General features: G+C 53.4%; 1 protein-coding gene across 4 annotated transcripts in view; it reads right to left on the bottom strand.

Annotated features, from left to right (window-relative positions):
* Positions 1-12,635, bottom strand: part of MYH11 (myosin heavy chain 11) — a 115,364-nt gene that overhangs the window by 16,300 nt on the left and 86,429 nt on the right. For all 4 annotated transcript variants that reach the window (XM_025416418.3, XM_025416419.3, XM_049111358.1 and 1 more), the window contains 10 exons: positions 12,529-12,598; positions 12,202-12,362; positions 10,704-10,812; positions 8,143-8,274; positions 7,837-8,043; positions 6,782-6,919; positions 5,700-5,823; positions 4,725-4,896; positions 2,935-3,147; positions 1,420-1,564 (listed from right to left, as the gene is read on the bottom strand). In XM_025416418.3, coding sequence (XP_025272203.1) covers positions 1,420-1,564; positions 2,935-3,147; positions 4,725-4,896; positions 5,700-5,823; positions 6,782-6,919; positions 7,837-8,043; positions 8,143-8,274; positions 10,704-10,812; positions 12,202-12,362; positions 12,529-12,598 — 1,471 coding nt within the window. The remainder of the gene's footprint in view (positions 1-1,419; positions 1,565-2,934; positions 3,148-4,724; positions 4,897-5,699; positions 5,824-6,781; positions 6,920-7,836; positions 8,044-8,142; positions 8,275-10,703; positions 10,813-12,201; positions 12,363-12,528; positions 12,599-12,635) is intronic.

Genomic DNA, 12,635 nt, shown 5'->3' with positions numbered 1-12,635 from the left:
GGGAGGAACATGGCAACGTGGCGGACACACAGCCACCACAAGACTTTCTGTATTCTGTTTTTCTCAAGCTCAAGGTGACAAACCAGCATTCCACGAGCTACATCCAACCTGCTGTCACATCCTGTTTGACCTATTCTTGGTTGCCAACATTTTAATAAAGAAATGTTACATAGAAATCTGAACTCCAGCTATTTTTTTAAATTTCATGTTCTAGTTCATGACAGGTGATGGTTATACCAAAAAGCATACATCTATCAAAATTAAACTATACAGTTAAAACTAGTGAGGTATACAGGTAAAAATGCATATACGTCAACAATTCTGACTTTTAAAAAAACAAGAGGAGCATCATACTCAGTGGGGAAAAAACTGAGGAAAGACCTCCCTGAAGGGCAGGAACAAGATAAGGTTGTCCACTCTCACCACTTTCATTCAACAAAGTACTGGAGGGGGAAATGCACTTTGTAGGTACAATTAGCAAAATCTTATTCACCCAGAATACATAAAGTATTAGCAAAATGTCAAAGGCTAGTATTCAGATCCCATTTGACAAGAGGACACAAACAAGTGTCCTTTTATTCATCAAGAGGGTGAGGGGGGCTCTCTCGGCACTGTGCTCTTCCAAGAGCAGTCCTAAGACTGCTTGTATGAGGCTGGAAGATGGGGCCTGGAGATATGCATGTTAGCAAGGCCACAGGGGAAATGAAATGAATTAGTGTTTGTAAAGCAATGAGACAGTATCTGGCACACAGTCGGGGCTACAGAAGGGATGGCTGCCATTATTTTAATGTGCAGGAAATTTTCAGATTCTGATAGAAGTAGCCATAAACCAGCTCACCTGAAGGTGCTCACTACATCACCTCCTGAAAGAATAGTCACCTTGGCCAGTGACAGAAACAAATGCAAACTCCAACAATTTTTAGGTATTGCTACCCCCATTTAGTCTAGCTTCGGGGGGAATATCTAGAAAGTGCAGGGATGTGGGAAGCCATAGCACCGAGGGTGATGGAGGTGATTCAGATCTTTAGGGATACAACCCGGACATCGCAAGCTAGGAAGTTCACCCCACATGGAGCCTGCTTCTCCCTCTGCCTCTCTGTGTGTCTCTTATGAACAAATAAAATCTTTTTTAAAAATGTATTTACGTTAGAGAGAGCCCGCAAGAGAGAACATGAGCAGGGAGGAGGGGCAGAGGGAGAGGGAGAAGCAGACTCCCCACTGAGCAGGGAGCCCGATGCGGGACTCGATCCCAGGACCCCGGGATCATGACCTGAGCTGGAGGTAGACGCCTAACCCACTGAGCCACCCAGGTGCCCCGCTGTTTATCTATCTGGGTCACACAGACCCTGATATGTAGCTATTTGAAGCTGCGTGCATGTCACTGTTTTGCGTGTGGTCCCCAAAAAGATGACGACGTACCCTCTTGAACTGCTCCAGCTGCTCGGTGAGTTCCTCCACCGCCTGTGTGTGCTTCTGCCTCATTTCCTGGACCTGGGCCTCATGGGACCGGGTCTCCTCATCCAAGGCCTTCTTCAGCACCGTCACCTCCTGCTCCCTCTTGGCCCTGGACAGAAAGAACACAGTGGATGGCCATTGAGGGGAGAATGGGGCTCCCCTCAGACAGCGCTGTGCAGAGGAACAAGAGCTCTCCCAGGACCCAGCACTGAAGTCTCCATCCACCACCAGCCCTCCCTGGCTGGGTGACCTCGGCTGAGTCACCTGACCTCTCTGGACCTGGCATCTCCTCAGCTGCAAAATGAGGAGCATGTGACCGCCCAGAAACTCTTAAGACCAGCAAAAAAAAAAAAAAAAAAAGTAGTATTAGCTCTTATTTATTGAGCACCTACTATGTGCCAGGCTCTGACCTAAGTTCTTCATGTACATCACCTCATATAACCTTCAGGGTAACCCTCAGAGGCACATCTATTAATTTTTCCAATTTTACAGATGAGAAATCTAAGGCTAAGAAAGGGTAGGCAGTCTGCCCATCTTGGTACAACCACCACGTGACAGAGCCAGAATCTGAACCCACATGGTCAGGTGTTTAAACACTGCACTGGGCTTTCCTGGATCATGGGCCAGGTGGGAAGGGAGCAGAATATCGTGCTGGCTTCTAAGCACAGGTAAGGGATGTGACACAAAACCCAAAGTGTAGGTAATCAGTCTCAGCATTAGCATCGCACCTGATGCCAGATGCACTCAAAATGCATTTGTATAGGGACACCTGGGGGGCTCAGTGGTTGAGCACCTGCCTTTGGCTCAGAGCATCATCCCAAGGCCCCTGGATCGAGTCCCACATCGGGCTCCCTGCATGGAGCCTGCTTCTCCCTCTGCCTGTGTCTCTGCCTCTCTCTGTGTGTCTCTCATGAATAAATAAAGTCTTAAAAAAATACATTTGTATATGCGTTGAATGAATCAGCGACCTACTTTCACTAAGGTCAGCATGCATTATCTAGCAGGTGACCAGTTTTTGTTGGGGGACGGGTTGTGTGTTTGCGTTGGGGTGCTTTTTTGTTGTTGCTGCTGGTGTCCGTTAGCCTCCAACAATCCAACAAATGTTGGATCCAACCAATGTTATTTTACAACATTTATCACAAAACTCCCACACACACTCTTGGAGACTGGAACCTGGAGAATTATTTACACACATAGACACACACACGACAAGGATAGGAAGGAATACCCCACACATCAGCCGTGTTGGGACTAAGGATGATGCTTTTGGTGTCTACGTTTCTATAGCTTTGAAATGGTCCTACTACTGTGATGCAAAATAAGATGAGACAGGACTGTGCCTCTCTTAAAGAGGGTAACTGTAGGGCCTGAGCAAGCCAGGGGTTCAGAATGTGCCTGGGGGTTGCCCCTTCTCCACCGGCCACCCCATTGTGTGGTGGGGCAGGGGGAGCCGCTGGGCTCCGTGGGCCGGCCTCCCACCTGAGCTCCTGCTGGGTGGCCGTGCTGTCCAGCGTGTCCTCTAGCTCCGTCTTCAGCGCTTCCAGCTCCTCCCCCAGGTCCCGCTTCTGCTTCTCGGCCTTGTTTCTCGCAGCCCGTTCTGAGTCCAGGTCCTCCTGGAGGTCTGAGATGTGACCCTCCAGCTCCCGGATCTTCTTCAGAGCATTGTTCTTCTGAGCAATTTCATCATCGAGCCTGCCGGGGACAGATCACCAGAGTGAAGACCCCCGGGGACCTCACAACGCGGCCAAAAATTGCTTCCTGGGACCAGTTACTCATGTTCCACAGACATCAAAACAAGTCCCACCCACGTCCCCGAGACACAGTGGACCGCTTCTTGCTAGGCCGGGACTGCTTGCAGATTGGGACCTGTGTGATGTCAAAAAATAGATTGTGTGTGTGTGTGTGTGTGTGTGTGTATGTGTGTGAATGCAAAGCATGATCCCAGATGAGCCAGGTGCCCAGTTCACACCAGGAGCTTAATAGAGACTTTGTGAACACTGGACAGTTGTTTCTCCTCAGCAGCTACTTGTTTTACTTTCTTCCTTTTGCTCAAACAGTGGCATGGAGCCTGCTCCAGGTTCCATGCAAAGCACTTGGCCAGGCGTTGCTTGGAGAGAGATTAAAACCAGGGCCCCCCGTGTGGGGGACGCGGTGACTGTGGGGTCAAGGTGGGGGATGAGAAGCATTGTCTGAATGGCCTGGCGTGCATTAGGAATCTCATGGAAACAGCTCCCTCCTGACGCACGGTGGAGCTGGCCTCTTGCTTTGCTGTGATGGATGGAAAGGGAACAGCATGAAAGAGGGCCCAGAGGCAAGATTCCTCAGGAAAGGGGGAGGTGAGCACCCGGGTTGTACTGAGTTTGGGAATGGGGAGAACTAAGAGAGAACCCTAAATGGTCGGGTTAGGGTCAGGCTGTGCAGGCGGGAAGCTGGCCTTCCCTGCACAGACCAGCAAGGTCTTCCACGCGGGTTCACAACCCAGGTGATGGTTCTGGCCCGTCACCCTAGCGCCGTCCTGCAGCACACACTGGAGGAGGAGCCGGCAGGGGGATTGGTCAGAAAGTTCTGGGGCTGAGACCCCAGCTCTGCCTCCGAAACACGGTGTGATGGTCACATGTTCCCTCACCTTGCCCCACGCACCACTTCCTGCCCAGTGACATGGAGATCACAGCAGTGTACCTAGCCAGGTGCGTGTGAAGACACTGCCTGGGAAGAGCCTGGCACACAGTGAACAGGAAAGTCACCACCGTAGCTGCTGGATTCTCGGTGCGAGCCCGTTAGCGTGAACCCAGCCAGGAGCTGGGGGGAAGGCAAACCGGGTGGTGCGGGGACAGGTTTCGAAGGGCCCGTGGGGTGTGAGGACCGCTGCAGCCCGGGGGTGGGCGGAGAGCCAGCAGCAGAGTAAAGGGGAGACTGGCATTCACAAAAAAGACCCTCCGAAGGAGGGGCAGGAGGGTCGTCCCGGCCTCAGGCAGGTGGTGCTTGAGAGGCCAGTGGAACGGACTCCGTGCGCAAGTGTAGACGAGGGAAGGCCTGGACATGGAGAGGCAGGCATGGAGGAGGTGGAGGGGAGACGCAGAGGGAAGCTGAGCTTGCGGGGAAGGGAAGAAAGTCCCCGGCACGGCTCTGGAGGCGCAAGCAAGACAGGGGAGGCACCCAGCAGGACGGAGGCCTGCCTGGAGGAGGAGGAGGAGGAAGGTGGGGCCCGCTCTGGTCCTGCGGGAGCCCACGGGACACACGAACACACACAGCGTGTTCAGCCGGGCTACCTGCCCAGGGCCGCCTGCAGCTCCTCCTCCTTCTTGGCCAGCTGCATCTTGAGCTCTGCGATCTGGGCCTGCAGGTCAGCTATCTGCTCGTGGAAGTCACTCGCCTCCCCTTCCAGCTTCCGCTTCAGCTTCTCCAGCTCCTGCCGGCTCTTCTCCTCCTTCTTCAGCCGCACTGCGACGAAGCCAGGGCCCCTCAGCAGGTGGAGACCACCAGAAAGGCGCCCGGAGGACAAGCCTTCCTGCTCCGGCAATTCACATACACACACGCTCATGAACACACACACTCATGAACACACGCACAAACACACGCATGCATGAACACACACACGAACACATAATAACACATACATGCACGAACACATATGAACACAAACACATACATGAACACAAACACATACATGCACGAACACACATGAACACACAGTAACATGCATGCATGAACGCACATGAACACACGCACAATAACATACACGCATGAACACAAACACAATAACACATACACGCACGAACACAAACACATACACACATGAACACACATGGACAGAAACACACATGAACACACATACTCAAACACACTCATGAACACAAGCACAATAGCACATACGTGCATAAACACACACTCATGAACACATAAGCACAACATGTACATGCACAAACACGCATGGACATGAACGCACAATAACACATACATGCGTGAACACACATGAACACACACATAACACATACATGAATGAACACAAACACACAAATGTGAACACACACACATGCACACACAGCCCTACAGGCAACAGTTGCAGCCCAGACCACTATCTTTTTTTTTTTTTCCAGACCACTATCTTGTGGGAGAAAGCCAGTGCCGATGAAAAGCACCTCCGTTATGACAGGTGTGTTGGCTGCAGGAGCCTGGAGAGGCTCAGATTTGCTCTCTCATTTTAAAACACCCGTCTAACACCCTCCTCAGGGTAGCCAGCTTACCTTCCAGTTCTGAAATCATAGATTCATGCTTATTTTTTAGCTTGGTAAGATTCTTGGCCTTTTCTTCCTCCTCTGCAAGATTCGTTGTTAAGTCACTAATCCTCTCTTCGAGGAGTTTTCGCTCCTTTTAGGGGAAAGAAAAAGAAACATCGGTGATTTTTTTTTCTTTTTCCTCTTCTCCAGGATCTACATTGCATTTTTTAGGCCAGTTGGAAAGAAAAATCTGCATGAACACCAAATACAACCTCTAGTTTCAAAAGGATAAAGAGGAGTTCCTTGATGGTTATTCCTTAAAACCCAACTATGTGGGACGCCTGGGTGGCTCAGTGGTTGAGCATCTGCCTTTGGCCCAGGGCAGGATCCCGGAGTCCCGGGATCGAGTCCCGCATGGGGCTCCCTGCATGGAGCCTGCTTCTCCCTCTGCCTGTGACTCTGCCTCTCTCTGTGTGTCTCTCATGAATAAATAAATAAAGTCTTAAAAAAAAAAAACCCAACTATGTCCCATCTCATGTGACCTCTGCCCCTCACACCTGATGTTCCAGGCAACCGTGCCCTCGTCTCTCTCTGCCACATGCTAGCTCTTCCCTGCCTCAGGGCCTTTGCACAGAGAGAACCATCTGCTGGGCTGCTTCTTCACCCCCTTTCCAACTACTCTTCATTCTTCAGGTTTCCTCATCATTGTCACCTCCTCCAGGAAGCCTTCCCTGAATACCTCGCTTCCATCCCCTAATGATCTATTTTTATAGTATGGTGAATGCAATCTTCAGAACCCTGATTGTGATGGTCATTAATGGGTAGGTGTAGGATTATCTATCCTGCTTCCCTAGAGTATGAGCCCCACCAGGGCAGGGCCCACCTTCACCACACATGCCCTGCACCCCAAACAGGGCCTGGCTCACAGAAGGTGCCTGGCTGACCTGTAGCTCAGAGAACTACAGGGAGCCTGAACCCAGTGGGGCTACCTGGTGGCTACCGTCCAGGGTGACCTACTCACACCAGGTGTCGCAAGGACTTGCCCAGTTTGGGCTGGAGCCCTTAACCCCGTGGTCCTGCCATGTTAACCTAGACACGGCCCCACTCACTTTTGACAGCTTATTGTTCTGGTCATCCATGACCAGAATATCGTCCTCCAGTTTCTTGATCTTGGCCTCAGCCGTGACCTTCTCGAGCTGTAGCTTCTGCCTCGCGGCTTCCTCCTCCTCTAGCTGTTCTTCTAGGTCCTTTGTGGGGGAGAGAAAAGAATCACAAGCCTCACTCCCAACGGGGTTCCTCCCTTGGAGCTGGGGACCGACCCACGCAGAGGCCGGGCCTCAGGGCCCCCGTGCTCTGCGTTCTCCTTTGCACTAGAAATAAAAGGTTTGGGAAACCACTGGCCTCATGGAGCCTCAGTGTCTCCATCCATCAAATGGGGAGAGTCAATTCCGTGGTGGTTTCAAAATGTGTCCGTGAATTCTCTGGTACCCCTCCCTTCGAGAAGCAGAGGCTAATTTCTCTCCCCATCAGTGCGGGCTGCACCCAGGACATGCTTCTAATAAGATCGGGAGGAAGCGATGGAGTGTAACCTCCGAGATGAGGCTATGAGAGGCATTGTGGCCTCCTTTCCTGTTACCTCTTGTGATTCGCCCCCCACCCTGGGGGAAGCCAACCAGCCACCGTGTAGCTCTAGGGAGAAGCCCCCCAGCCCCACCCCAGGGAGAAACTGAGGCATCTTGACTGCAGCCATGGGAGCAGGCCATACAGACACAGGTCCTCCAGCCCTGGGGTCGCACCCCGACTGCATCCCCGTGACAGACTCCAGGCCAGAACCTCCCAGTGGCCGAACTGCTCCGAGGTTCCTGACCGTGTGACATCATGCTTTGTTATTCCGAGCTGCTAAGTTCTGGGGCCCTTTTGGTCCTGCGAGGACATCCAACTAATGCCACTGCCCCTCAGCCGGGGCTGCTAGGGGGAGAAAAGGTGCTTGCACACGGAGGGCAGGAGAAGGGAGCTGCCCAGGGGACCCGCGTTCAAGGCTGTGCCGGTCCTCTCCAAACTGCACCCCCCGGGGGGGGGCATACAGGACCACGCGCACCTCTAGGCCTGCAGCGGGGGTCCAGTGACACAGCGCCCAGTGAGGGCAGCCCCTGCAGGGCCTTACCAGCATCTGCTGGGCCATCTTCTTCTTCTCGGCCTGCAGCTGCTGGCCTCGGTCTTCCTCCTCCTCCAGGCGGGCCTCCATCTCGTGCAGGATCTCCTCCAGCTCCTGCTTCTTAGCCGCCAGGCGGACCCGCATCTCCTCAGCCTCAGCGTACAGCTCCGTCTCTGCCTGCAGCTGCTCCTGGAGCAGGTTCTTCTCCTCAGCCAGCTGCACGCGGGGAGCAGGGAGGTAGCCTGTGAGCCCCGCGGAGACACGTGTGCTCCCCCCGCCCCCCCGCACGGCCCCCGCCAGGCTCCGGCCTGCTACCTGTGTGTGCTTCTGCTCCAGCTCCTTGAGCTCGTTCTCTGCCTTCTGCTGCCGCTCCTTGGTCTTTTGCAGCTCATCCTCCTTGGCCTGCATCTCCTCCTCTTGCCGTGTCACCTGCAGCAGGGGCTTCACCTGCGTACACATGGTCAGCCGTCACTTGCTTTCGTGGCACAAGGAAGAGATAAGCTCTCCTAGCAGCTTAGATCCGTGGTTCCCAACTAGGGGCCAACCCACACCAAGGGGACACTTGGGAATTTCTGGGGACGGTTTGGGCTGTCCCAACAGGGGCAGGGGGATGCCACCAACACCTAGTGGGCCCAGGCCAGGGATGCCACTGCATGCTCTAGAATGCACGGGACAGCCCCCACAACCAGGGATTATCCATCCCAAAATACCAGGAGTGCTGAGGTTGAGAAACCGTAAATCAGAACTGAAAAAAAGATGCACAGTGTAAAGGAAAAAAGTCTCTCCTTCTCCCACTTTGTCCTTTTCCCAGAGAGAGAAATTATGCTGACGAACTGGCGTGTTCCAAGGAGAAAAGGGAGAGAAAAATCCATCATGTTCTACACCCCCCATCAAGGTCATTACACGCATCGTTGGCATTTCCCGCCAGTCTTTTCTCCTACATGCTTAAGAAATACGGCCGAGATCACGCTGTCCAATTTAATATGTCGCTCCCATTAGTTAAAACCACAAGATAACTACTGCCCCATGCTGCCCTGTCAGCTTCACAACTTTGTTTTTGGATAGCTGCCATTTCCGCGGACTGGAAGTGGTGAGAGAGGGCCTCCCTCCCCGCCTTGCTCCCGGCTTAGGGGGAAAGCTCATAGGTTTCTCCCGATAAGGATGATGTCAGCTGTGTGTTTTTCATAGCAGGCCTTTATGATGTGGAGGTATGTTCCTTCTAAACCTACTCTTCTGGGTCGCCTGGGGGGCTCAGTGGTTGAGCATCTGCCTTTGGCTCAGGGCGCGATCCTGGAGCCCCGGGATCGAGTCCCGCATCGGGCTCCCTGCAGGGAGCCTGCTTCTCCCTCTGTCTGTGTCTCTGCCTCTCTCTCTGTGTGTCTCATGAATAAAACAAGCAACACAAAACAAAACCTACTCTTCTGAGGGCTTTTCGATAGCCATCATTTTTAAGAGCTTAAAAGTCTCCCACGGATGGATGAGTCTGTTGGGGCTTGGGCACTGATGTTTTGCTACTGCTAATAAGACCATGATAAAGGAGAAAAAATAAGTGGGAAATATCAGAAAGGGAGACAGAACATGAGAGACTCCTAACTCTGGGGAACGAACTAGGGGTGGTGGAAGGGGAGGTGGGTGGGGGGTGGGGGTGACTGGGTGACGGGCACTGAGGGGGGCACTTGACGGGATGAGCACTGGGTGTTATTCTATATGTTGGAAAATTGAACACTAATAAAAAATAAATTTATAAAAAAAAATAAGACCATGATAAATGCCCTAAATTCCTGATTTCCATTATAGCAGATGGCTTTCTTAGGACAGTTTTTCAAAAGTCGGGTCAATGAAGATGAAACCTGCCAAAGCAGCTTCCCCTCCCTGTTTTGTTTTGTTTTGTTTTTTTTAAGATTTTATTTATTTATTCACAAGAGACACAGAGAGAGAAGCAGAGACACAGGAGGAGGGAGAAGCAGGCTCCCTGCAGACAGCCCGACTCAGGACTCGATCCCGGGACTCCAGGATCACGTCCTGAGCCAAAGGCAGATGCTCAGCCACTGAGCCAGCCAGGTGCCCCCGCTCCCTGTTCTTGACCGGGCTGACTCCTAACTCCTGAGTTCCAGCCCTCACCAGGCACCAGAGAAGCCTCTGTTGTGTAGACTCCGGCTCCTTCTATGCACTTACCCTATTTTACTGTTAGGTATTTGTTTCTGTGTTTATTTACTCAGTGTCTGCTCCCCAGCGTGTCTAGAATATTCATAAACCAGAGCCCACGATGGCTGTTCATCGCTGTATCCCCAGCACCTGGCATGTGCCTGGCACACAGCAGGCACCGGATAAATATTTGCTTGATGAAAAAGGTTTGTGCCAATTTTCACACCCAAAGGCACGAAAGAGGAAGCTATGTCTGTGACAGCCAGTGGCCCTGCAAGGACAAGCTGCACCCAGAGAACAAACGGTGGATACACCCACCAATCTAGAAGGATCTCCAGAGAAGGGTGCTTTGTAAAAGAGCCAGTCGCCAGGATGACATACTGCATGACTCCACTTCTATAATGTTCTCGAAATGGCAAAATCTCAGAAATGGAGAACAGAGGAGCGGTGCCGGGGCTACGGCGGGGATGTGAGCGTGGCCATAAATGAGCAACGCGAGGGATCCCCATGGTGGTGGAGATGCCCTGCATCCGAGTCTCGGTCATTTCTAACCCACATGCCGAACAAGGAGGGGGCCCTTCTCAGGCCCGAAGAACTGGTGCCAGCTCCAGTTGAGTCGGAGCCCTCGAGTGCACACAGGCTGTCAACCAGATGCAGCCCCACATCTGGAGCATCTGCAGCACCAGGCTCGGGCTGAGGGGCCCAAGGGCTGTGGGGCCCCGAACACTCACTTTGGTGAACAGCCTCCACCACTGCCAGTTCCGCAGCTTGAGGTAGGCCGCGCAGTTTCTCTGGATCACCTTCATGGCCGTCAGCTGTTGCTGCCGCTTGGCAAAGGCCCTGGGGAGGGGGGGAGGGGCGTGAGAAGCCCAGGGGACCCAACACCGGCCTCCCCGGGTCATCCACGGCATCCTGAAAGCAAGACACACCTGTCCACAGTATGTGATTTTGTGACTCACGTGGGGACATCCCCTGCATCCTCTCCAGCTCAGATCCCTCCCCCAGGAGGCTCTGAGCATCAGCACCTGCACGTGGTCTGGGCACAGACCAACTTCAATAATCTGGAGGCCACAGCCTTTCTCAGGGGGCAAAGAAAACCCCAGCTCACAAAAAGCCCCAGACTCAGAGTCGTGGTCCCAGCACCACCCAGGAAATCCATCTAGGCTATGCCATTCCCAGGGGGACCCTCCACATCACCAGCCGTGCCTTGTCTTCCCCACAGCTGAGCGTCTGACAAACCTACTCTTCACTCGAGTGTATTTTAGAAATCTCGGATCTGCCTTGGAACCAACGCCCGTTGTGTTTAAGAGCCGTCGGGTTGGCAAAACCACTGCAGAGGGAGCTGGGTCCTCCTTCCTCCCCTCGGCTGCCACCTTGGAACGAGGGTGAACTTGAGGAGTGAGGCTGCTCCAGGTAGTAGCGGCGGGAGGGTGCATTGGGGAACTTTGCTATGAAATTTAACCACTTAGGTCTGTCCCTGGACTCCGAGCTCCCCAGTTCTGGCCTTGACCGTCTTGACCCACTTGGCAATGAAAGGGCTTATCATGATCAGGGCTCTGCAGCTGCGAGCGTGGTCTCGCCCTCACGGCAACACACGCCTGGACGGAGAGCCGCTCGGCCAGCCCCTGCAGTCCTCTTTGGGGTGTGACTTCCCTCCAGGAACCCCATCCCGCCTGCAGACCCCAGGCCTCACAAACCAGAAGGGGCATCCAGTCTTCCAAGACCCTGCCTTATGAGTCCCTTGTGGACACGGGGATATGCACACGGCCAAATCCTCTTTCCTCTGATTCTTCATCATATTCTCACACTGGTGAAAAGATAACCAGGCCCTGTCTTGACCCTCTTTGTGCAGCATTTTGCCGACTCCTCACGAAGAAACCCATGGGGGCAGGGATGAGTATCCGCATCCTCCAGGGGAGGAACAGGAGCCTTGGAGAGAAAGCCAAACTTGCCCAAGGTTCACCAGCAAGGAAGTCGGGGAGCCAGGGTGATGCCCAGGGTCTCACCCCCTTCCAGGCCTGCCCTTATACGTAGCGCGCATCCCTAAAGTGGTAGCATTTCTGCCTCTGCAAGAAGGAGCTGCTGGTCAATCAGGATGCTTCCTGAAGCCGCCGGTCTCTTAGAAGCAGGGAACCTGGACATGAGCCCCGAGAGCCCCCCACCCCCACCCACCAAGGAGTGTGTTTTTCTGGGCTGTTTGCAGGGAGGCCACGGCACCCGGGTCCTTACTTTCTGGCCAGGTAGCCACGACACATGGCCTGGAAAGCCATGATGACATCTGTGATCTTCAAGTCCCGTTCCTCTTCCAGGTGGGCCAGGACCCCCGTTCGGAAGAAGATTTTGCTCTGTCCGATTCTGTACAAGTTGGGGTCAAGTTCTAGGGCTTTGATCTGCAGAAAGGAAGGGGACAGGCGTTCTTGTTCTCAGCTGCGACATGTGTGCATTAGGTGTGGTTAAGGAAGCCCCAGCAAGCTCCTGGCCGTGCACCCTGGGACCGGAAGGTTTGCAGGAGGGTTTGCAGTTGGAGCCCTGGTGAGGGGCCGGGGCAGGGCTCACCATGAGAATGCAGGCCTGCTTCCCGTCCATGAAGCCCTTGGGAATGGCGTTGGCAGCCAGGATCTCATAGCTGGAGACACAGAGCAGATGGCACCGATCAAACACCT

This window comes from Canis lupus, chromosome 6, assembly GCF_003254725.2.
Source record: "Canis lupus dingo isolate Sandy chromosome 6, ASM325472v2, whole genome shotgun sequence".
In the NCBI taxonomy this organism is placed as follows: Eukaryota; Metazoa; Chordata; class Mammalia; order Carnivora; family Canidae; genus Canis; species Canis lupus.
Note: the sequence above shows the minus strand (reverse complement) of the source record. Positions and strands in the feature narration are given on the sequence as shown.